The sequence below is a fragment of the Fundulus heteroclitus genome, chromosome 11 (assembly GCF_011125445.2).
Source record: "Fundulus heteroclitus isolate FHET01 chromosome 11, MU-UCD_Fhet_4.1, whole genome shotgun sequence".
In the NCBI taxonomy this organism is placed as follows: domain Eukaryota; kingdom Metazoa; phylum Chordata; class Actinopteri; order Cyprinodontiformes; family Fundulidae; genus Fundulus; species Fundulus heteroclitus.
Window position 1 is genome coordinate 24,185,926 of NC_046371.1, and position 26,426 is coordinate 24,212,351.

The 26,426-nt window shown below is 42.3% G+C and overlaps 1 protein-coding gene across 6 annotated transcripts in view; it reads left to right on the forward strand.

Annotated features, from left to right (window-relative positions):
- klhl13 (kelch-like family member 13) overlaps positions 1–25,935 on the forward strand; it is a 50,335-nt gene extending 24,400 nt beyond the window's left edge. For 4 of the 6 annotated variants that reach the window (XM_036143198.1, XM_036143199.1, XM_036143195.1 and 1 more), the window contains 6 exons: positions 2,097–2,238; positions 4,180–4,312; positions 8,166–8,362; positions 9,844–10,639; positions 15,034–15,147; positions 25,356–25,843. In XM_036143198.1, coding sequence (XP_035999091.1) covers positions 2,097–2,238; positions 4,180–4,312; positions 8,166–8,362; positions 9,844–10,639; positions 15,034–15,147; positions 25,356–25,843 — 1,870 coding nt within the window. Of the gene's footprint in view, positions 1–2,096; positions 2,239–4,179; positions 4,313–8,165; positions 8,363–9,843; positions 10,640–15,033; positions 15,148–25,355 lie in introns of all 6 variants that reach the window. The other 2 variants (XM_036143196.1, XM_036143200.1) reach the window with 1 other exon arrangement.
- Positions 25,936–26,426: the final 491 nt, after the last annotated feature.

A 26,426-nucleotide genomic window follows, 5' to 3' on the forward strand; every position in this document is an offset into this window, starting at 1 on the left:
GTGTGTGTGTGTGTGTGTGTGTGTGTGTATGTGGTATAGAGTGACATTTTTCCCATATTTCTTCTCTCTGGAGCAGTTAGACTTTGCATCAGGTTACATCACATGTTGAGGTCCTACTGCTATCGTAATCTTTATCCCCCTTTTTTTTTTTTTTTTTTTAAATGCTTTTAGTTCCACAGTCAAGGAAGACAAGAATGTGTGGATTATGAAAAACACTGCAACATCGCTGCTTTTAACCCGACAGGTCTTTACTGGCCTTCAAACGGGTTTGTAACGAATCCCGTATCTCAGGATGAGGGAGCCGTTGCAAACCATTCTGAAAATCTCTTCAGTCTCTCTCATCCTGACGCTTTTAACAAATGCGCAACACCACATATTTCCGTCACATTAATTCTAAAAAACACTTGTTTTTATTTTTAAAGATTGTTCCTTATTTTCCAAATAAACTGAGATGGGATTCGCCAAAGATGAGCAGTTTATCTAAAGCGACCGCTTTCTCACTCATTAGTATTCTGCTTGAGTCAGAGGTGTCGCCACATGTAAAAACAGACAGCAGTATGGGAGGTTTATCATGACGCCTCTCGCAGTTTTATTCTTTCTGAAAAGAATCATTCAAATTCAACTTTTTTTTTTTTTTTTTATAAAGTAAAGCACTTAATAAGGAAACTTGGGCTCAAAGTGCTGGACACCAACGATTTACCACAACTGGTTAAGAGACTCTCTTGTATATTTTAGCATAATTTTGATTTAAAACACCCAGATTCATGCAGACACACTTCACTAACGCTACGCTATTTCTCAGTCACATGCACATAACATGGTGCTTGCTGTGTGGGTATTTAGGCCACACCCCCTACATGCACTGTGCATTTATTCACCACATAAAACACAAAACAATTTATTGACGCTCGGATTACTGAGGACAGCTTCTGGAGCCAGGAGCACAAGACCAGAATAACCAGAAATGTGTGTCGTAAAGCTAAAGTTTGATATTGGTAAATATATGTGATTTATGGTATTAATTGGAGATATTACATGTAACAAAACACTTAATGGATGTGAAAACCTTTATTTAATTACCTCCATCCACAGGTAATTCCACTAATTAACATGGGACGTTCCTTTTTTCATGGAAAGTTTCCAGAAATCTTTGCTCCACAGTCGCTACAGGGTTGTGTAGAAGCTCTTAAAAAGTACTTTAAAAACTAGGAGTGTTGAGAAAGGAGGTTGTTAGCGCTTTTGAAAGCATTACCTTTTACCTTCATACTGGAATCTAGCCTATTTCTAAAAACAAATAAAAAAAATCATATAAAGCCAGTTAAAACACCAGGATTGAATTCAATATCTCACACATCACTGCAAATCAGCCGGTTCCATTCCTCTTAAATGTTGTTGATGTTGATGGGATCTAAATAATGTTTAGCTTGCTCTGGATGTGGAGAGAAATATTGGCATTTTCTAATTGGCTTTTCCATTTGCTTTGCGTTTCTGCCAATGTTGGAGAAAACCTTTTGAAAAGCAAGCGTTCAGCCAACAAGTGCAGCTTTTTTTTTATTAATTTTTTTTATTAAGGCCTTTTTAATGAAAATTTTACAACTCTCTGAAGAGCTTTGTGAACAGAAAACGTTTTACTGTAACATATTTCCTCGGTAACGCTGGGTTGTCTCCGTAAGTGTCGAGCAAATGGGTAGCATCGTTTTCGTCCTTGTAGAACTGTGTTTTCAGGAGGCGGGACCCGTCCCAGCAGAGCGGGAGTGTTCAGTAGCAGGAGAAAGGGGATCCACGCAGAACAGCCTGCTTTTTGGTCTGATGTAAACCTCCTTCAGACTGAAGGGAATTCAGGATGGCCGCAAAACTGGGGGGAAAAAAATCTCTGATTGGATCAAATTGTCCCTCATCAGGAGCACTTTAGCGTTTAATGCCTGATTCACGGACCCTTTGGTGGATCGAGGGGAGGCCTAGACTGAAAAACGTTGATAGGGAGGGTCGAAAACAAGACTTATTCTTTCTACAATGAAGAGTCGCATGTTAATCTAGGCCGATCCAGTCACACCACCTCCTTTAAATTTAAAACTTTTTTCTTCTTCTTCTTCCAGATCCCTCGTGGAGGACGACGACCCTCACATGAAAGTCGCTCTAGGCTACGGTGAAATGGGCATCCCTGCTCACCTTCAGGCATCAAAGACGGGAAACACTCGATTTTTCACAAGCAATACGCACAGCTCTGTTGTTCTTCAGGTGAGCACTCACGCTGGCTTATAAGCCAATTTTTATTTTTTTTGTACGTGGAAATGATCAGTGTTTATTCCCCTTTTTCATTTATGGTGAGTTTAACTGGAGCCTTTGGGATTTGTTTGTCTGTTGGTTGTGTACCACCTGAGTACCACAGGAACCTTAAAACGTCTACATCGTCTTCCATCGTCTTCCATCGTCTGCACTGTGTAAGGTTGTGGAAAAACTTGTTGGCAACGTCTGTAAAGAAGTAGAACAAAACAAAATGTATATGAGTTCATCTTTTATTGCAGTAGCATGGTCTCACATTGAAATAGAAATCATAGGACAGCACCTTTCCTCTCTCTTCACGTTTCACAGTGTTAAATCAACCAGAGAGAGGAACTTTGACCGCTCCTTCGCACAACGTCCGGTTCACAGTCCTGGCTCCTGTCCTTTATTCATACACCTGGCAGATTTGGGTTTAAAATAAAATTTTCATTCAGCCAAGAAATGTGTTTCTGTTTGAAAACAACACGTTTCTCAAAAACAAATTATGAAATATAAAAGGAGTAATGTAGAATTTTCTTTTTCTTTTGATCAAGTTTCTCTTTTAAAAGCTGTCATGTCAAAAAGGATTTCTGATCTCCTATTAATAACCACTGTCAAATCCTTTTTATTTCTTTTTGTTTAGTTAATTTAGCCATAAGTTTTGCATCATTATCCTGCTGAGTGGCATTTTTGAGGGTCGCAGATTTGTGTGGACTTCCTGATGCCATGCTGTCTGAAAAGGTTCTCTGGGCCTTTGAAATAGAAACGGTCCCACAGCATCAGGGATCCCCCACCGTACTCGGCCATATGCCACATATTTATCTTCTGTTTAACACCGTGGCTCTACTACGTTACATTTTTACTTTTGTAGCCACAGGACAGGAAAAAAAGGATTTTCTTTACCGACATTACCCACCTACAGGTAGGCGTGCAAAACAGTAACTACCATAATAGTTGCTATCGAAGGTATGGGTGAATATTGGAGACGGTGTAAATTTCCTGGAATATAAATGTGCTTCAGTTTTATTTAGAAGCGATCTTTTGGCGGCGTAAAGCAAGTTGCTACAGTAGTGGTTTTGTTAAAAACAACCTTTTTTTTAATATTTCCAATTTTTCACCGCTGAATAAATGCCCTCGCACTAAAGGTTGAATTTTTCAAACCTTTAGTGATAAACTTCCCCTTTTTTCTCAATAAAAGATTTATTAATTTTAATGCTTTTGCACACCTGTCAACAAACCTTTTGTCTAAATGTGTGTTTACGCCTGTTATGTTCTGCTGAAGGACTCTTTATTCATATTGACGGCTAACCCTGCGCGTCGGGGCTGATCTGGTGTAAAGTGACGTCGGGCCTGAAAATGTGACGGACCGCGCCGTTCGCTGCAGCGGTTGTCCTCGTTCTCCAGCTTCCTTTCAAAACGAGAAGCCGTCGGCTGTTTTCGCCGTTCATTAATCCTTCGCTGTCAAAGCACAGTGGGGGGGAATGATAATGATTTTTCTTGCCCATCTCCCGTATATTACGTCCTCATCCTGGAATCTGTTCCTTGTGGTGAATTTTGAGGCAGAGTTTAGCCGCTGATTATAGCGGCTCGTGTTGTTCTAACACTATCGACATGTTTTCATACTTTCAGGCTATTTGTACAAGCTACTAAAACCCTTGTTTCGTTTGATAATAATGGGTAGAAATATCAGGTGCGCATAAGTGAGTGCAATATGAATAATTCACTGGAGACTACAGAAAAGGGTGAATTAATTTTATTTCTGTCACCAGGAGCTTTGGTTAGCACGTGCTCTTCTTAGTCTGTTATTGACTCAGCTGAGGAGGGGGGGGGGGGCTACTTAATTTAGGTCCCGTAACGCTGAAGCCAGAAACACTTCCTGCTCGTATAACTCTCACCTCTCCTCCCTTGTGGATTCAGGGATTTGATCAGCTGAGAATAGAAGGCTTGCTGTGTGACGTGACGCTGGTTGCTGGGGACGGCGACGAAGCTTTCCCCGTTCATCGCGCCATGATGGCCTCATCCTCCGACTACTTCAAAGCTATGTTCACAGGTATGTGTGCAAACCCCTCCCTCTGACCAGAATTATGCAAATACACCTCATTTAGGTATATTGGTTGTATTTTTTTCTGCTTTCTAACCCCGTACTTATTGTATTGAGAAATGAATTTGTGTTCTTCCCTGTGTAAGTCATGGTTTTGCATTTATGTTCATAATAGTTTTTCACCACAGTAAAAAAAAAAAAAAAAAAAAGTGTTTTGGTTTTATTGGACTTCTCTTCTTCCTAGCAGACAATTGAGCAGCAAAGGAACCTTGAAAACTTTAAAACGCACACATGGACACTTGGATGGCTGCCATACCCTTGATTTAGTGTTAGAAATGTCTGCATTCTAATTGCGCATAAAACCCCGAAAAACTAAGAAATGATCGTAAACAATGGAAACGCAAGCAAGATATTGCTTGCGTGGCTACACTCTAAAGTTTATTGAAGGTCTAATGTGGAATTAAAAATTAAAAATAAGATTCTGTGAAAATATTATCAGTAATAGTTACATGTAGTAGATTGGTATAATATTGCAGTGGCTTTCTAGATGAGTGAATTCAGTGAATAGCTGTTCATTTATTCGGTTCTGGAGCTACAACAGGAGGACTAATGATGAATGATTTGACGGGGCTGAATTAAAACGTCTTTTTTCAAAATCAATCTTATATTTTGATTGAAAAAAGCTTTGTCTCCGCTGCTCTTTTCACCCTGTGTCGCAGCCAGATCCATTCGCTGATTGGATGCCGTGACATGTTTTGACAGAAAAGTTCAGATTTTTTAGCTCCAGCGAAACTCGCCATTCTGCGTTGACCGCGCGGATCTCGCCGTGGACCGCTTCACCGCTCCTGACCGCGGCGTTTGCATCGGGATAGGCCGCCTCAGTCGCGTCCGGTGTGAATGCACCATTATGATTTAAAGCAGTCAAGGTCATTATTATTATTAAGTTAACATTTTCTAAAATTTACAAGGAAAACCGTCTGATTGTATCAAGTAAGGATTAGCGCAGACTTTGGAGAAATCCACTTAATTGTATTTCATGGAAGTTAACTTTTTTTTATTATTATTATTTTATTTCAGGCATCTTTTAATTTGCTTGTTTCCATTTCTTCTGTTTCCCTTTCATGTTAACTCAACAAGTAAACCCAACAGTGAGCGGCGCCCGTCATGTAACGTTGTTACGTGGCGATCCGAAAGCCTTCTGTTCTCCCCGCGCTCCTCGCCTGTATCGGAGCGCGTTGAGCTGCTTCCATAGCTATGTATAGCTTCTATAGCTTGATCTATATGTGTCCGTACAGCTTCACACATTTGTGGGTGGTGGCAATACTTCAAGCTGCACAACCAAAGGAAAACTGATCTACAGTTAACTGCAGTTGGACTGAAAAACATTAGAAAAATGTTTTTTATTGCGGTATTATGGTTAAATATTCCAATAACCATGTAACATGCATTTAATTTGCCTCACGGAGTGGAAGTTCATCCAAGTGACCAAACGTATTGGGAAGCAGAATAATAAGGATTATAAACCACCTAAAAGTTGCAGTTGTTTGCAATGATGTTCTTGCACATAATGCGGTGACAATTGGGTTAGCTATATTGTCTATATATTGTGCAGCTCTACTCTGCAGTGTAATTTCCCCGGGTGTAAAGCTGCAGGGGCCACTAATGATAAATCCAATCTTTTAAGCAACATGGATCCACGCCTCCTCCTGCTTGTCAGAAACCACGTTGAAAAGCTGTCTTTTGTTTTCTCTAATAATTAAAATGAGGCACCAGCATGTGGGCTTCAGATTCTATAAAGTCCCGGGTAGTTGATAATCAAATCAAATGTCTGAATACAATATTTTATCCTCTTGCCGTCGGCACCTTAAGGGCGCTTGCTCGCGACTTATTTATCACACTGTCTTTGAAACGCACCGGTGTATAAAAGCAATGTTTGTTTTTTATGTTTACCACATAATATTCAGCGGGTAAAATAAGTATTAAACATGTCAACACAAGTCTCATACGCATAAAGAAATCAATAAAATGAGTTCACAAATGAAGTTAAGTATTGAATATCCATGCAGAAATGTAATAAATACTTTGTAGAAAAGCCTTCTTTTTTTTTTTTTTTTTTTTTTTTTTTTTGGGCCATTACCACTTTAAGATGTTCTCTGTATGGAGAAACTGGTCACTAGTATTGTTCAGGTCGGGTGGGATATTGAGCCACTCTTGGCTGACTCTGGTTTTTAACTGGCCTGTTCTTGCAGTCTGACTTTGCTTCTCTGAAGGATTCCTTAACTATGTTTTTTTTTTTTTTTTGGGGGGTGATAGTCTTGCTAGGAAATCTTCACATATCGCATCGTCTGCTTGTTATCTAGAATGTCCCCTTAAATGTCCCCATTCACCCTTCCTTCAGTTATACGCCATTGTAATATAGTGTAAAACAGCAAACTCTAAACAGCCTAAACATACTTTTTCTTCAGCAGTGGAGTTTGGCTCTGTGGCCGTAGTGGCCGTTGCACTTCAGTGGATTACTTGTTGTTTTCATATGAAAACCCGAATCCGCAGAAGCTCTCTGGGGGTGCTGCTTGGCTCTTGATTGTTCTTTTTGACACCCGAGCAATGAGAAGTTTAGAAGTACCGCTTTAGCCATTACAGTCACCATGTTTTGTAACATTAAGAATGTTAAGGCGAGCATATTTTTGCTCTTACCAAATGTTCCGCTTAGGGCTGAACGATTTTGGAAAATAATCTAATTGCGATTTTATTTTATTTTTTTCTTAATATTGCGATTTAATGCGATTTTTTTTTTTCCAGTTTAATTTATCATGTCTTTTTAAACTTATACAAACAACAAATCATTTTGTTTCCTTGCACAGCAAGGAAACAAATTGACAACGTTAACCACAAGCAACAAAAATGGCGTCTAAATAAAGACGTTTGTAAACAAGGACTGTTTAAAACAAGAACTTTTAATGTTTCTATTAATCCGAATATTATTCAAGAGAACAGTTTTTAGTTGATTTGGACATCAATCCTTGTTGAACATAAAGTGCAACCAACAAACAAATCTATGTATTAAACTGATTGACCTGTACTTAATGCTATGTATGATTATATAAACTCTAAAACAAGTAATAAAAATAGATTATCTCACTGCTGCAACTGTCTTCCCTTCCATGTGGAGGCAAACCCACTTTAAACATTTTACCAACACCTAATGGACGTGTCTAATTCCCTAATTGTTACATAGCCAAAAATTGCAGACTCTTCGATTTGGAAATTGCGTTTTTTTTAAATCGCGATTATATTGAAAATGCGATTAATTGTTCAGCCCTAGTCCGCTCTGTGCAATATTTTGGTAATCGTTTTAGAGACCGTCAGTTAATATTAAAACGTCTGATATCAATTTGCACCTTACAGCAGGGATGTTTTCTAAATACTGACAAATTTTAGCTGGTTTCTTTGCTTTCTGGCTTTTTTGCACGTCTTTGTGTGTTCACCACTTATTCCCTGAATCATTCCATTTCTTTTTTCTTTTCTTTTTTTAAACCTATAACTTAATTTGCTGACTAATTTGCTGCTGACATCAGACTTGCATGGCAATGACCCTATCGCAAATGTCTAAACTGGAAAACCTGTCGCCGTGTTTGCTTATTTCACCTGCTGTCATGCCACTTACCCAGACCCCCGCCTTAGTAGCACCACAGGATCTGAGCTATTGAATGCTTTTCTAAGGTGTGTGTGTTAAAAATCGCCTGAGAGTGAGGTGTACCAGTCTCCAGTGGCTGGTATCTCTGATCTACAATTGTGATGATTTGTACCACATGTAATCATAAGTGTATTTCTTTTGGGTTCCCCTCCCCTACCCCTGATGCAGGTGGAATGAAGGAGCAGGATTTGATGTGCATCAAGCTCCACGGGGTAAACCGGATAGGCCTCAAGAAGATCATCGACTTTATCTACACGGCAAAGTTGTCGCTCAACATGGAGAATCTGCAAGACACACTTGAAGCTGCCAGTTTCTTACAAATCCTTCCCGTGTTGGACTTTTGCAAGGTTTTTCTCATATCTGGGGTAAGGAGATAACAAAGGAGCAGCTACATAGAAATGCTTCAGAGCTCATTTGGAGCTCACTGCAAATACAGTTTTTGCTGCAAAGAGCTTTGGCAATTTTATTTTAAATAGGATTTTGAATTTAACATATAATGCGAGAGGATGTACGGAAGCCTGGATAATTGGAACGAATAGTGACTAATTTCTTTTGTGACCTAATACAGGCTATTTATAGCATCATAAATCTGGATTTATTTATTATTTTTTTGCGATTGTGTATCATTACAGCCACAAACTTTGTTATATTATAATAATTTATGTGACAGAGCAACACAACAGGCATGGGTTAAAGTTTTGCACGATGCTGCCACCACCAAGTTTTATCTTTTTGGATGGTGGGTTCAGGTCTTGGGAGACCATTTTAAAAAACTTTACTCTGCTTTAAAGTCTTCCAAACTCTCTCTCTCTCTGACCTGTCTGCTGTGTCCCTTGGTCTTCATGAGGCAGTCTGTTCTCCAATAAACCTCTGAGGGCCTCACAGAACAGCTGGATTCATGCAGAGAGGGAAGAAAGTAGGCTGAATACATAGGCAAGCCGCACAATTTTTAGTTTATGTAATAAAAAAATTAAACCACGTATCCTTTTCCTCGATTTATTAAAGGCATACTATGCAACATTTTTCAGTTAATTAATGTGTTCCATACCGTTTTGGATGATTAAATGAGTCATTTCAGGTTTAACAAAGGTTTTCTCGGCCGCCCTGGTGGTCTGTGGGGGAAATACCGTACTTGCAATTGCAAGAGCTCACGGCCCGCACACACAGATGTCTCGTGTGCATCGCGAGAGTCGGTCTTGCTTTACGGCAAGAACTCCATGTGTTTTTGCCCTGCCATTCACTATATGCACGTGCGCAAAAGCAACAACAAAGAACCGCGTGTTAACGTCAAATAAACATGCAAGCATATCGAGTTTTATTTATTTTATTTTTTTTTGAATGTTGGCGAGACGCTACTGCGGCGGCCGCGGTGGGGCGGCGGCGGCGGCGGCCGCCCCACCAAGATAGCGCTGCGGGAAACCCTGATGTTCATACCTTCACTGTGTTAGTCATTGTTTGTTCTGCCGTTTTTTTCCACTTTTCGTTGCGTTCGCCTGTCTGCTAAGCTCAAAACAACCGCGCCTGGCTTGACGGAGAAACCAGAACAGCTGAGCATCTTTATGACAGTGCACTTTTACTTCGCCCTCTGGGGGGAGCCTCGCTGGAAAATCAACCCCGGTTGCATAGTATACCTTTAACTGCTTTTTCACACGACCGTCATGTAAAATCCCCCAAAAAAGCAGAAGTTTGTGGTTGTGATGAGCCGTGTAAGTGGTTTAAATACTTGGAATTACTATTGTTCATAATTTTGGGTTCCAAAAAACTCTAACTAGCACGTTCCCTTTGTGATGACCAGTCATCTTAATCGTCATGTTGGCTGGATTTTATACTACGTGTAATTTCGCAGGTTTCCCTCGACAACTGCGTCGAGGTGGGCCGAATCGCCAACGCGTACAACCTGACCGAGGTGGACAAATACGTCAACAACTTCATCCTGAAGAACTTCCCGTCCCTACTGGGCACCGGCGAGTTTGTCAAGCTGCCGTTCGAGCGGCTGGCCTTCGTGCTGTCCAGCAACAGCTTGAAACACTGCACCGAGCTGGACTTGTTCAAGGCCGCCTGCCGCTGGCTGCGCTACGAGGACGGCCGAATGGAATACGCAGCCAAGCTCATGAAGAACATCCGCTTCCCCCTCATGAACCCGCAGGAGCTCATCAATCACGTGCAGACGGTGGATTTTATGCGCACGGACAACACTTGCGTCAACCTCCTCCTGGAAGCTAGCAACTACCAAATGATGCCCTACATGCAGCCGGTGATGCAGTCTGAACGGACAGCCATTCGCTCGGACAGCGCCCACCTGGTCACGCTGGGCGGCGTTCTGCGCCAGCAGCTCGTCGTGAGCAAGGAGCTGCGGCTCTTCGACGAGAAGGCGCACGAGTGGAAGGCGCTGGCCCCCATGGACGCGCCGCGCTACCAGCACGGCATCGCGGTCATCGGCAACTTCCTGTACGTGGTGGGCGGCCAGAGCAACTACGACACCAAAGGAAAGACGGCGGTGGACACGGTGTTCCGGTACGACCCTCGCTACAACAAGTGGATCCAGGTGGCGTGCCTTAACGAGAAGCGGACCTTCTTCCACCTCAGCGCGCTCAAGGGACATCTCTATGCCGTCGGTGGGAGGAACGCGGCGGGAGAGCTTGGTAAGTCCATATCCAGCACTTCATTTCCTTTAAACTAAAGGAGGGGAAAAAATAAATGGTTTCCCAAAGGAAAGGGACACCATTAGGCGCCGGTTTTTTGTTGAGGCTTGGATCATTAGCCGCACTCATTCAGAAATGTGCATCACAATTATGTCTAAATGTGTTTATTTTTCTATCGGCTGCTGCAAACAGAAGTCATTGCGTCTGAAAAATCAAACGAGACTCGCCAAACTAAAGACCTAAAGTTTATTTATTGTGTGAATCATTCTCTTAGAACAGGGGTGTCAAACTTTTGGTTTATGGGCCGCATTCAGCTTAATCTGATCTCAAGAGGGCCACACGAGTAAACTCATTGCAAGATTAAATAGAACTTATAAAAGTGAACGTGTTGATTTTTATATTAAATGAATTTCACTTTTACACAATATATTATGAATAACCTCAGCGTTTGTGCAATTTCAACAATACTTTTACTCAGTTAAACATTTACTTAAGTGCATTATGCATAAGAACTGATCACAGTGATTATACAATGTTGAAAAACATTTATTCACATTTTTTGGAACTTAAAAACACTGTCCTGCATGACAAAATGCATCAAACAGATAAAACTTAAGAAATTATTCAAAATCAATTTTACACATCTGAAGCTCAGTGCTACCATCTGCTGATTAAAACAGCGCCCCTCGTGGACAATATAGGAACTACATATTTTCAATTAAACGAAGTACATGTTTTTTTTCAATAATTGTTTTATCATTCTCTTTTTATCTCCTCTTTCTTTCACCTTTTCTTTTGTTCTTCTTGTTCTTCCTTTCCTCTCCTACTTTCCCATTGTAGTGTCCATATCATTTGAGATATTCCCCGCATGAATCATAATAAAACTATTCACATTCATAAATCAAGCGGAGCACTATGGCAAAAGCAGTTCTGCTCCTCTCGTGAAAGTCAAATCTGATGAGCTCTTTTTGGCATTAAGACAACAATTCTTATTGCCACATTGCCAGACAGGACACTGGATAAAAATATATATATATATATATATATATATATATATATATATATATATATATATATATATATATATATATATATATATATATATATATATATAAATCATTTTATTTATTTATTTGAATAATGATAATGCCACTGGGCCGGACTAAATTGTTTGGCGGGCCGTATGTTTGACAACCCTGTCTTACAAGAAGAAAAAACTGAAACATGTTGAAGTTCTTGTTTTGCGCCCGATCGTGTTAATTCAAGCTATAATCCCTGACAACAGCAGTCTGTTCTCCGCAAACAGCCACGCTTTCCTTTTGACTTAGGTCTGCACAACCATTAGGCGATATTAAGGCTTCCAACGCGCTTTGTGACATTTAGCATCTGGAGCTCTCGCGTCTGTGTCAGACGGTCACATCTGCTGCTGCGAGACTCCATCCAACAGGCTGAATATTTTCATTCGAGGGCCGTATTTATAATTGGAAAATGCCAACCAATGAATATTGCTTACCAAACAGTCCTTGAATAACATTAATATGCGCTGATACTGTGATATTTACATGTAGAGCGTTTGCTTAGTTTCCAGTCTGTCTTTTTTTTGTTGGCATTAACCACAGTTACTGAGACAAGGACGCTAATGCAGCTACCAAGTTGTCTTTGATGGTCTGGAAATGTATTTTTCAGGTCTGGATAAGTGTGGAAAGCAGAAAACGGAGCATGAAAAAAGTTTGATTCCTGGCCTTTTATTGCGTTTTCTGTAAACGAAAAGATTTTTTTTTTTTTTTTAATCGGACTTTGTAAACAATAAAGTTTGTCCTAGTTATATGTAAAATTCCTTCTTTATCAAACTTCCTTACCTCAAACTTTTGTCAAATCCAGGCTGGTGTAGGCAAAAGGTTCTCCTGGACATAACCTAAAAAATAGTGATGAAATAATCCCAAATCCCAAATATTTTTGGGATTCATTTGGGTAGACCTCCTTAGATCTGGGCTTTAAACTTGGTTTTAGACGTCAAGCAAAACACAGAAACTCAATTCATTCACTTTCACAGAGTAACTGCAAAAGAGAGCTTTTTTTTATAGTGAATCTATTTTAATAGAAAATGTAATTTAAAGTGGACTGACCTTGCTAAAAGGTAAATATTATCATCACTGTACTAAAATGTGGAATCAGATTTGCTTCTTTATTTATTTAAGACTTTATGCGAGTATTTTCTCTCTTTAAGGTGCTCATTTAATAACATCTGCACATCATCTAAAAGTGTCATAGAAATCCTCCCAAATCTTGCGATCAAGAAGCATATCTGTACACGTTGAGGTTTTAGTGTCTTTGCTTCAGAGACACATGACATGGAGACCCGGCTGAAGCTTTGACAGGATCACCGCTGACGGACGGACGGAGGCGTGGCAACGGCAGCCGACGCGCCCCTCGCAGCTTAAAGTGTTCGCAAAGTCACTCTGTCAGAAACGGCTTTGAGCTGAATTAGGGCTGAACGATTTTGGAAAATAATCTAACTGCGATTTGTTTTTTGTTTTTTTTCTTAATATTGCGATTTAATGCGATTTTTTTTTTTTTTTTTTTTTTTTTTCAGTTTAATTTATCATGTCTTTTTAAACATATACAAACAACAAATCATTTTGTTTCCTCGCTGTGCAGATTAGTTGCTAAAAGACCCGCAGCATCTAAACTCAGAGCAGTAATGATTGCGTTCTGCCTACAATATATTTTCAACCAAAATTGCAATTTTGACTTTTCTCTGCGTTAACCACAAGCAACAAAAATGGCCTCTAAATAAAGATGTTTGTAAACAAGGACTATTGAAAACAAGAAGTTTTAATGTTTCTATTAATCAGAATATTATTCAAGAGAACAGCTTTTAATTGATTTGGACATCAATCCTTGTTGAACATAAAGTGCAACCAACAAGCAAGTCTATGTATTAAACTGATTGAGCTGTACTTAATGCTTTGTATGATTATACAAACTCTAAAACAAGTAATAAAATTAGATTATCTCACTGCTGCAACTGTCTTCCCTTCCATGTGGAGGCAAACCCACTTTAAACATTTTACCAACACCTAAAGGATGCGTCTAATTCCGTAATTATTACATAGCCAAAAATTAAAGACTCTGCGATTTGGAAATTGCGTTTTTTTAAATCGCGATTATATTGAAACTGCGATTAATTGTTCAGCCCTAAGCTGAATCGCAAATTTTCGGACATTTTGATTCTTGAAACTTTGTCAGCAGATCAATCCGCGCACACATCTGTATGCTGTCCTCGTCCTCCTCTGATGCCCAGTAAAGCAGTCTGGGCCTTCGTCACCCGTAGCCTTAAAACCACAAAGAGGTGCCACCCAGTACTTAAACCCGGCCGTATAACTCCAGTAGACCAGGAGAGGAGCCGTCTTCTATTTTGGGTTATAATTAGACCAAAGAACACAGGCCGAGCTCACCGCCTGTCTGCACGACCGCCTTATTCAGCTTTATGTTCCTCTGCCTTCGCTCCGCATGCGGCTAGGGGCCCGATGTATTCCTGGACGTGCCCGTCCCCATCCGCCGTGTTTGTTTACTCTGGATGGGTCAGATGGGTGGGGTTTTATTGTCGCGTCTGGAATGCCCTCGTTTTAAAAAAAGGAAGCCTCAGCTTCATCAAGCCACATTCACAGAGGGGCGTTTTCATGGTTCGATGAGTACGTTACACCGTTTGGGGATCGCATCACTTCTATTTCCCTGAAGTGTAATTCGCCTGTTTTAAAGTCTAGGAAGAAATGTGTGTTTTCCTGCGCTTCCATTTTATATATTTATACATCAGTTCATTCAGCCATTAGCTTCATGGTTTAAAAACAAGCTGTTATTAATATCTGGAATGCAGCGAGTAAATCCATCAGTTTTTAATCCCATGATTACAGATTTTCTAAATGCGGAGTAATTTGGCGACTGTCCGCTACGATGAAGACCTGTGCGCCTCTTCATGGCGATATAGAGCTATAGACCGCAGATGATTTTTAATCTTACTTCAAGCGCAGAGTAATGTTGATGTCTTCCTTGTTAGGGGGGGGTCATAACAAGCAGTCAGTCGCTCGCCTGTGATTATCACTCATGATTCCCAGCGTCCCTGTTCTTGGATCTCAGATCGCTGGAAACCGATCCTCGGGCACATTAGGATAAAGGATCTCGCAATCTACCAATTTCCTGCACAGTCAGCGATGTCAGGATGAGACCCCGGTTGTGGGGGGGCTGTGAGGATGTGTACTGTGTTTAAATCCCTGTTTCAGATCCCACACTGAGACCCTCCAAGGCCTCATTTGCTGCCCGTTTGTCCCCTTCAGTTGCGTCTTGACCTACTTTCTACTAATGCTGTCGTTTTTTTTTTTTTCTCCATCTTCAAGCTACTGTGGAGTGCTACAACCCAAGGACAAACGAATGGACTTATGTCGCCAAAATGAATGAGCCACACTACGGCCACGCTGGGACGGTCTACGGTGGTTACATGTATATTTCAGGTAAGTGCATCCTGGGAGTTGGTCTAAAATTACTAGCCGATGTTTGTGCTTAATTCAAACATATAATTTTATTCGATCTAGATTTCTACCCATAAACTACAGTGCCTCGCAAATATATCCATTAACCCTTTTCCTCGTTTAGATTTGTTACAACTAGACTGGTTACAGCAGCTTGTTCCGTCGTGTATAAAGCTCTACAAATGCCTGCTAAATGTCTTTTTCTGTACCCCTTTGGGTACGTAAATGAAAGTCAAAATAAAAATGTTGAATTTTGCCAAATTCTTTACGTCAACATAACGAACACATTGACATACGTAGTGTTTTTATTTTGGTCGTAGCAGGAGCAGGAATTCTTATTTCTCTGTTATATTTTTGTGGTAGCGTTGACATGCGTCTCTGAATCATCCGGCTGTGGCACAGTAAAGGATGTTTTTATTGTTTTCTGCTCTCCTGAGTGGGTGTTTTGCGGTAATGCCGCCGTGTGCAGCTCCACCCATCTTCCTGTCACCTCCGGCTAGCTTTCCTGGTTTAAATCCTCCCCCACAGCACGATGCTGCCATCTGGCTTCACAGTGGGCATCGTGTGTTGACTGTCATGTGCCGGGTTCGTTTTCTGCCACTCATAGCCTACGCCGTGGTTCAAATCTGGCTCTCATCGTACCAGAGCATCTTCTTTCATGTTTGATGTGTCCTCTTTTGGCAGTCTGGGGAAAATGCGTTTTACCATTCTTCCATTGAGGCCAATTTTTCTGTACTGTGTTACATTGTCCTGACAACTCTCCAGTAGACATTTACAGTTCCTCCAAATTTGCTAAATATATTACTGATATACGGAACCTGAATTCCCAACACTTGACATGTAATACCTTCCTAAATAAGGCACGTAAGCAGCCGTTGCTATTGTGCAGCCCTAAAGGTCAGAGTTGTGGAGTCCTCAAATAGGTGTCGTCCTGCCAAGCTTGTTCAACCTGATCTGTGCTGCTCCTCCAGAGTTACCATGGGGCTCTCTTAGGACTGGACGATATAGAAAAAAAGTTTATCGATTAAAAAAAAATGCATATTGATCGATATTGATAATTATTGAAAATATTTAAAACCATATTTTATGTGCAGCTCTGCCTGGACATTTTATGATATTGCTAAATGATTTGATTTAATAAAGAACACAAACACAGAATTCCAATTAAATCTTTATTTAACCAAGTTTTTTAACCATAACAGAATTTTTTTAAAGAAAAATTACTTAAGAGACCTGAGTTATGTTATTAAATACTGACAAAAAATAACCTAAAGTGACCAGTAAAATGACCAAAATAAATATACCAATACCATTTTATCACAAAGAATGGAGCCCAGTTTAGCTGCTATACCTGCTTTGATTTGGAAGAAGCTCCGTAAGATTTCTCAGAAGATGACGCGGAGCGGCGCAGGGCTGAAACAGCTCGCGCTGCTGCCGGTGTGAGCGACTTACGTGATGAAACAAGTTGGTTGCGTTACCAGACTTTGTTTTTACCGGTTCCTTGCAAATTTTACAAATCACTGGTTTATTTCTGTCAGACTGGCGAACTAGTAAAACCCCGTTTTGGGACCGCTTCCTCCGCCGCTGCTTGCTGCGACATATTCACATGCTCTGTGTTGTGGTTTGAGAGGGCGGGGCTTTGTGACGGCGTGCCTGGGTCCGCGATTACGATTGGTCGAGAGGAAGTAGTGACTGTAGCATCAACTAATATGATAGGCTGAAAGGAAGGAAGGAAAACTGTTTCTATCGAAGTTTTATCGACCCTGTTTATTCCTATCGCGTCGCACGTCTATTGATCGATATATATTGTTATTGAATTATCGTCCAGCCCTAGGCTCTCTGTAAAAAGCGCTTATTGCAAATGCAGGCCGCACTTTTCAGATTTTTCTGTCTTTTTTTTCTTGGTAAAAAGCTCAACAGGTAAGAATTATTTGCAAGACACTGCATTAATATTTCTATTTTGCATTGTTGTGTACTTAATATTTTTATATTTGGTCAGTTTGATAGTTATTTTGATTTACTTAGATACACATTTTATAAAAATGTGTGACTGTGGCATCTGTCTCCTCACACTTTTGTCCGAAGCATGCCTTTAAAGTTAGCGCTGGTCCAGGGTTTGGAACACGTCGCTGACACTGAGAGTGAACCTTTGGGCAATCACTGCTTGCTCCCTAGGCGTCACATTAACACTTGTTCCTGCGACTGGAAACACATCCTGCGGTATGGAGATGAGCCCTAGTTTCTGAGTGTGACTAATCCAGAGCGATGTAACAAAAGGAGAGAACGTTTGTGCCGGTGGAGGGGAATTTAGAGGATGGAGCCGGGAGAACTGAAGGTGTAGGAGGTGTAACATACAACAGACACCGTTAATCCCTCCTGGCAGCGAGAAAAATCTCCCTTCTGCAGCACATGAGCGGCATAAAGGATCATCCTGAAGTTCTCTGATGCTCTGAACGGGAACATTTCACACCAGTCGTCGTACATCATTAAGTTTTTCCAAGGCTGTTGTAAAGTTTTTTATGCATATGCAGTTACACGCAGTACGATTAGTAGTGTCCCTCACAGTTGGTCAGTTTTTTTTTAAATCATGAAACGTCTTGGAAAAAGCAGATGAGGAGAAACAATGTGTCCATTTGTGTTTTTTTTTTCTTTTACTATATTTAGCCTGGCTCTTTTTGTTGTTTTTTGCCTTTTTTGGGTGCCATTGTGTAGCCCAAAACGAGGATATGACGTCCGCAGCCAACGTCTTCCTCAGCGACTGAGTGTGGGATAGAGGGTCTCATTGTCAGAATAAAACTATAACCAATGCATCCGTCACAGCTGCTACAGATGACGTTGTTTGGAGTTGCTGCAAAGTCCGGAGAACGGTGTAGGTGTGCCTGCAACACGTTTTTAAAGGCATTTCGTTGGCATCCTCTGTGTCCTAATCATTGTGAGGCGAGAGAAGTGCAGAGTGGGCTCCAGAGATTAAAACCTATTGTCCTGGCCATAAGCTAGTGATAATTTCACTGCCTTTACACCACTGAGCTGAGTTATGATCACTCCAAAGTCAGAGGGAAATTTATAGCGCCAGCAGACAAATAAAGCCTGAGGGACGTGTCCCAAATGATCATTAACCAGACACGCTGCAGCTGGGATGGGGATCGTTTTGATTTGTGCCTAAAAACATAGATGGGGTTTAAAACTCCGAAATTAACGTTATAATTATGAAGGATTGTGCTCAGTCCTTCACCGTGGATGGCTGCAAACAGGCGTTGATGACTTACAGTCTATTACAGTCAAAGTTAACACAATTTATGAGCTGTAGACGGTGAAAAAATGCTACCTCCCGACCTGATGATCACATTCAGTCGGGATAAAATGAAGTACTCAAATTAGTTTGGATGAGATAATCACAAGAAATGTATTTCACACAATCCAAGACTAAAAACTGACATTTAATCTGGTAAGGCAATTTAACTAATTGCTCAGCTACATCCACAATCGGCTGAATAACATGACTGGGAGGTTGAATGGAGTACATTAGCATAACAAGCTACCAACACCAACTTGAAAAGTTCTCTTCAGCTCATTTCAGCGTACTGGCCCGTTACGCTGAAAGTTGTCGAAGTTACGCTGAAATTAGACCGTGAGCATAACGGTGCTAAGCTAACAGTACGACACGAATGTTTGAGACTAGCATACAGCTCAGCGTGAGTTGTAAAACGCCCTGTAAGCTAGCGCTAGCTGTTATTAGCTTCACCTGAATCAGCCCAATAACAGGGTTCTGTCGTCGTCTGGGCCGTTCTAGCTGCTCCACGCAGCGCTCTGCTGCATGAATGCAGACTGAAACAGCGGAACAACATACAAACATGTGTCTTTTTTATCTGAGTTAATATTACGATGCATTTTCTTAAGTGGTACAAGAACAGCAGATAGTTTTGACAAACCTAAAGCGCCCTCTTGGGGCTATAGACAGTAACGTTTACTACTTGGTTCATGCTGGTCAATATGATTTATCATTGAAGTTTGATATATAAGACGCACCTGACTATAAGTCGCAGGATTGGCCAAACTATAAAAGAAAAGTGAGACTTGGAGTCCGAAAAATACGCTAGTTGTATTTTCTTCTACCGTATGAAGACTCTGAGTCGAGCTGTAGCCGAGACAGTTATAAGACGGATCTTTAATGTGTTCAGGGTGTTGGTAATTCATTTTTATGTAGTTTTTATTTATATTAGCAGTTATCAGCAGTGTTGCCTTGTTGGCAAACAAAAACAGAGAAATACTGACAAATGAACTGAAGTCCGAAAAATACGGTAGTTGTATTTTCTTCTACCGTATGAAGACTCTGAGTCGAGGCAGTTATAAGACGGTTGGTAATCAATTTTTATGTAGTTTTTATTTATATTTTCTTAGCAGTTATCAGCAGTGTTGCCTTGTTGGCAAACAAAAACAGAGAAATACTGACAAATGAACTGAACATGTTGCCCTTTATTGATTTCATTCTAAATCAACTAATGCAGGATGAAGGATCTCTGTCATTACTTCAGCACACCATTATTAGCGCGGATCATGAAAGTGTTCCTTAATTAGATCGTTTTCACATTAAGCTTCAAGAACAAGCGATATTTAAAACCAGCTAGACCAGAAGACGCTGAAGATACTGAAGATGAAAATGAATTAATAGTCTCTCTGTTTTTTGTAGTGCAGATACCTAAAGTGAAATGGACTCTTGCCACACACGTCTCTACTTGTTGTTCTTTACTCATCATTTGCTATTTCTATTCCCTATGTGCTGAAAATACAGTTTTACGATGCAGTTATTGGGCCAGTCGGGTGATAAATTTTGTCCCTGTGCGAGCAGGCTCTGCACCTGTACCACCTAAAAGATTGTGAACTGTTGGGCAGCACAGGCCGCTTGATTACAGCCGCTGTTAGAAGGGGAAAACTGAGCTTCAATAAAAAAAATGCTCCCAGAGAGTTTTGTTGCTCTGCGGCTTCACCAGCTCCCACGGTCTCAGGGGGTTATAGTCTCGCGGTGCAAGGTGACCCCCGCGCTGGAGTGCGCTTCCTTGTCTGTCTGTCACAGCGCATCAGGTCACTTTCCCCGTCTGCGCCGCCGTGCTGTCTGAAGGTATCCTGTCAGCTGGGTGAACCTGACAAATGCACTCAGTCCACAGGCCGTCAGCGCCGGAGCGGCTCGGCAGAATTCAGACATTAGTATTAAACTCCCGCCTCTGCTGTGCCTTTTTTTTATTTTTCAGATCGCTATATACACACAATTTAACTCTCAACGGTTTTTCTCTCGGTGGCGTTTTTTCCCCCTAAAGAGAAAGTTCAATGTTTCACTGAGACAAGCACTCGGATCTCATACTCGACTGTTTGAATCATCTTTGGCAGCGTCTGCAGCTCCGAAGCCTCTTGGGCATGAAATAACACGACTTGCCGTGCACACCTGTATTTAGGGGATTATCCACCGTTCCTTTCTGCAATCCTCTTCAGCTTTGTCAGTTTGGAACGGGGGGTGGGGGGGGGAGGCTGTCAGACGTCCGTTTTCTAGTCTCGTTGATATTTAATTGGCTTCAAGTCGGAGCTTGGTTTGAACCACTTAAGGACATTTTCACGTCTGAAGGTGAACAACAAGGCCATGCGTGCTCTGGAGCAGAACAACACTCTCTTTACTCGCCTGTTTCTAGTCGCTGAAACATTCGTGTAGAGCAGTCATTGGAGGACGCCTCACAGCATCGTGCTGCCACTACTACTGGGCATCCCTATGGGTGAAGATTCAGCTCTCCTATTTCCTTCAGATTTGAGGGGCAACCAATTACTTTTTTTATTGTGTAACACCGGGTAGTGTTATATTTAATAACACGTTTATTAGTGGCCCCTTTCATAAAACACATTAAGGGGAGATTAAGATGCCGTATTGCCGTCTATGGGTTTTGTGAAGGTACCAGTGCCAAGCGAGGTAGTCGGAGGCCCGTGTCGGTCGACTCCTATGGGGCAAGCAGTCTTTGTGGGTCATGGGAATGATCTAGTGATCGGAAATCATTTCCAAGATTCCAAGATTTAGTTTTTCTTTCTTTTAAAATGGGTTTGCAAGACTGTATGCATTGCGTTGACGTCTATACCACACGACACCATCCGTGATCCCACGCTGCCGGGTTTATTTTTTTTGCTAAAATCACAGAGTCTGAAGTCGACGTCTCCTCTTTTGATTACCTGATTGGTCAGAGGCAGCTCGTCTTCAACGGACAACGAAGAAAGGGTTTCGTGACTGCGGCGTTTGAAGCCGTGCCTGAGACGCCTCCTTACCTTATCTCGCTGTGTTGCACAGAACAGATTGAGGTTCAAGTTGACCGGCCATCTGTTGCACATCTGGCCGGGGAGGTGTGTATTTAGCAGGCAGGTGTGATGTGCGGGGGTTGCGCTACAAAGCGGCCAGCGGCCCTCCGTCATAACTGGCAGCGCCGTTGTCACGCTCCGGTTTCGTGACGGTTTCTTTTTACAAGAACAAATTGTTTGCCGGACATGGCCAGCTTAAAGAGAGCCTCCGTGGTCTATACCGTTTTCTGAAAAGGCCACCAGTCTTGTTCTGAGAAAAGGTTTCCCTGTAGCCACTCTTCCATGAAAGGTAAGAAGCAGATTTACTCCTCGGAAATGTTCAGCTACACGACTGAGCAAACAAAACTGTTTTGTTTGCCATTTTCCCGCTCCAACTATGGACGAGCAAAAAGATTTAGCTTTAGTTTTTGCAACATGCTGTCTTTGTGCACCAATTCCCTTCAACCGTGTGGCGTGAGGGTTTTTTTTTTTTTACACTTATGAAAGACCTTCTGCTAGAGCAAGGACAAATTTAAGCCTTCGTTGAATAATGCGCTACTAAGTTATTGAATATACTCATGCTTTTGAAAAGATCTTCGATGGTAAATGAAACAACTCCTTGGATAAATTTGATTAAACGGAAGAATGAATCGTGGCTCCTGTCAAAGATTTGTGGCCATGTTTTGATCTCTGCTTGTTCTGATTTCTCTTTAAAAACTATGAATGCCAAAACTAGAAATGTTTTTCTTTCGAGCCTTCCTGCCATGAGCAGTGATTGTTTGTTAGTAGAGACATCACCCTGCACGTGTAATGCGTGTAATAACACTTCTAAAACTGGATTTTTACTCATTTCAAAGACAAAATTGTTTCAATGACATTTTAAACTGTTTAGCTTCTCACATCAGCAATTAGCACATTTTCCATTCATGATCGAAAGAATGAAACTTTGTAATATGTTTAACCTTCTTGGTATGTGCGTAATTTGTATCCCCTTCACAAATTTGACAAAACACACCCATTTGTTGTACAATAAGCTGGCTTTTTCACACCCCAAAAAGTCTTTTGCAAAACAATAAAAGTATAAAGTTGCCCGTAGCGGTTGATGTCCCGCTGAACAGCAGATGTGCCTCTTGTCAAAAATGGTTTCCTTTCAAATAGCATCTTGCAGCAGCTGTGCTTTAGCTGTTTTGTTTAAGCACCTCAAGCATACTGAAAATAGCTCACTTTGTCCACAACGAAGAACCGGAAGCTCAAAATGTGGTTTGTTGCTCATTTCAGAAATAAATGGGTTCATTACAAAGAGTGAGATATTTCATGTGTATTTTAAATATTTCTTGCAATCTTGACGTTGGCTTGTGAAGGAGCAAAATCCAAAACTCACTCCTTCAGAATATAACCCAGCTGCATTTGAGCTTTGGGTCACAGACACGTGGTCGGACATCCTCTTTCAGGAATTCATGGTTCCATCAATCATGGCGAGTCCTCCAGGTTCTGGAGCAGCAAAGCGGCCGTGGAGCGTCACACTGCCACTGCCGGGTGGGACTGTTGGTGAAAGGTAGACATGGACAAGTCTTAGGAATCATGGAGATGTTTTTTGGTAAATGTGAAAGAGAGTTTTGTGTTACTTGTTGCCAGCAGTGGTTTTTTTGCTTAATCTCTTATTGTTGAATCATGGACATTGACCTTAACTGAGTCATGCAGTGCTTTAGATGATGCTCTTAGTTCTTTTGTCGAAGTTCCCAATGCAACCTTTTGAATAATTTGGTTTGCCATCCACTCCTGGGAAGGTTCACAATGGGTTCCTTTCACCAACAGTGTGTTTTATAGAAGCTTGTGGATCTCGGGCTTCACCACTGCTACTTGTTTTCTGCGTTTGTTAATAATGCGTCATACTGTGATTCGCTGGGGTCGCCAGTCTGTAAAAAAGGCCTTTCTATCCCTTTTTTACAGACTGGTGGATGTGGATTTCTCTTCTGTTAATCAGGACATGACGTGTTGTTCCTTTAATCTACCTCCGTCATATCAGGCAGCTTCTATTTAAGAGATTTCTTGGTTCTGTGGCTCTGGCAGTGATCAGGCCTGGATGTGGCTCTTTAATAACAAGTAAAAACTGTTTTTATACCAGGTTGGTTTGGAATTTTTCTTCATTTTTACAGTAATTAAGGAAATGTTCTTTTTGAAATGTTTCTTTTATTTACCCAAGTAAACCTGAGTGAATAGATAATTTACTCAGATCTTCTTGGTCTGACTATTAACATTTCTGTGATTCAAGCATTTCAAGTATGAACATTTTTTTCCAAAACAGAAATCATCTGCAAGGGCCAGATTACTTTCTTCACCACCTTGTTCTTCATTTGGTCTAAACTGTTTTTATGCAACGCGAATGCCAAGGGGGTTGTAAATGTGCCAGTTCTGTTTCTAAATCTCTCTGAAAAGTGAGATTTGTGCTGCGGTCCGGGTGTTTTTAGTTGGTTTTCTGGTCCTAACAGAGCTGCGTTCATGGCTCCACTGATCAATACCGCGTCTCTCACCTCTTGAGGGATTTAACATCAGAGACGAGTGCAGATCGTCTGTGGGTGATATTCCTGCAGGGTCTGAACTCCTGACACCTGCCGTTGTTATTGGCTGTTTGTAGAAACGACCCTGTGTTAGTCCCCCCCCCCCCCTTCATCATCTGCTGGAGTCCCGCGTGTGCCGGCTCTCGTTCATCCAGGTCACTGCCCGTACAAAACGACTCTGCAGTTATTCGCCGTCCGCTTGGCTGCACGGGGGAAGTGTTTTTGAAGCGGCGCCATATGGCCGCACGCTGCACGAAACCCAAATAATAGCAGGCCGTCCTGCGACGTCTAATAAAGGAGAGACTGTTGGTTTGAAGGATGAGATCAGCTTGGTTAGAAACGCGTTGTGTCACGGTGCCTCTCTAATGTTGGTGATCACACGTTGAGACGCTGGGATCCTGATCAGACGGCACCGCATCAGGGGGAAAAGCCAGACCCTTTAAAACGGATCAAAAATAGTAACACCACCCCCCTCCCTCCCTTTGGGAGGAATCACAAAGCTCCGGAGTGAACTCCAGCACTCCTTTCTTGCCGGGCTTTATAATCGCTCCATACAAATGTTGGATAACGTAGTCGGGCTATCTCGTCGTTTGATCAGCTAAGAAGGTGCAGCATCACAGATCTGAGTCACGGCAGCTGAACGCACAGATTAGGCCTGAACAATGAGCCGAGCACACGGTGCTGGAAGGGGGGGGGGGGGGCTGTTCACGGCACGCTCCGCAAATCCTTCTCTGCGTTCGCTCCCAGTCACCCCGCCTATATGCGTGTGCAGGGGAGGGAGGGAGGGAGCTGGCTCCCACCCAAATGCATGCTGGGATTGTGTTCCTCTTTATTTTAAGCCCTCCCTGTAGACATGTCCTGTATACTTTTTTTTTTTCCTCCAGTTTTTTTTATTTCTCTCCCCATCAGCTTTTTGTGTTGCCGGCATCTCCCGTCTGTTTGTGCATATGTTAACCGGGGCTTTGTAACGACGTCCCGCTTTGTGCCGAGTGCTCACAATGAACGCGTGGTGGTGGTGGTGGTGGTGGGGGGGGGGGAAACAACCGATGTTGCTCTAGTTTGTGTAATTAGTGTTTAATCTGTTTTATTGGCTGCATTTGTAATGTGGGGATCGTGGAAAGATGAGTAAAAAAAAACAACAACAAAGAACCTGAGCTGAGGGCAGCATTATGGCTGGTGCTCAGCACGTCCTAGAAAAAAGATAATTGTTCAGTGGATGACTCACGAATCTGACTGACACGTCCATAAAAAGCGTTTTCCTTCCCCAGAAGCTGAGGATTAAGTTTCCTTCTTCTTCTTCTTCCCTCTTTTTTTTTTTTGCTGCAGGAGGCATCACTCATGACACTTTCCAGAAGGAGCTGATGTGCTTCGACCCGGACGCGGACAAGTGGACGCAGAAGGCGCCCATGACGACGGTGCGCGGCCTCCACTGCATGTGCACGGTGGGCGACCGGCTCTACGTGATCGGGGGCAACCACTTCCGCGGCACCAGCGACTACGACGACGTGCTCAGCTGCGAGTACTACTCGCCCGCCCTCGACCTGTGGACGCCCATCGCCGCCATGCTGCGAGGCCAGAGCGACGTGGGCGTGGCCGTCTTCGAGAACAAGATCTACGTGGTGGGCGGCTACTCGTGGAACAACCGCTGCATGGTGGAGATAGTCCAGAAATACGACCCGGAGAAGGACGAGTGGCAGAAGGTGTTCGACCTGCCCGAGTCGCTAGGCGGCATCCGGGCCTGCACGCTCACCGTTTTCCCCCCCGAGGACATCTCGGGCTCGCCCTCCAGAGAGTCGCCCCTCTCGGCGCCTTGATAAACGAAGAGGGGGGGGGGGGGCTCTGCTCCGTTCAAACCCCCTTCAACCTTCCCCCATGCAAGCGTTTCAATAAACACTCCTTAAAGACATTGTTTGCACTTCTTTCTCAGACGCCCGTTCTGCATCCCTGAGTCCACAATCCCCCCTACAGCTGTGCAGAAAGCCCCCCCCCCCTGAGTGAAGGCTCCACAGGACACGGCTTGGCGACCTAATTACATGTCAACGTTGCGTACTCGGCATATTTTGGCAGGAAATACCTTGACTTGACTTTGCAAATCAACTTTTCTACCTGATGTCCACAGAGTTTTCTTACGTCCCGGTTCTTTTGGCGTTCTACCTTGAGATGTTGACTACGTTGTGACTCTCTTCTACTCTATGCCAGGTTGAATTACAGGTGACCCCCCCCCCATCTCCCCCCCCCCAGGCAACAGAGGTATAGTGACAGAAGAGCTGCAGGACTGATGGTTTTTAACTCAGGGGTTGACCCGGGCCCCGACCGCGTCTCTTTACAGTTTCAGCTCTTTCCTGCTGTTGGTATGAAACTGTTAATGAAACGACGTTTTCTAAATTTAATAAACGA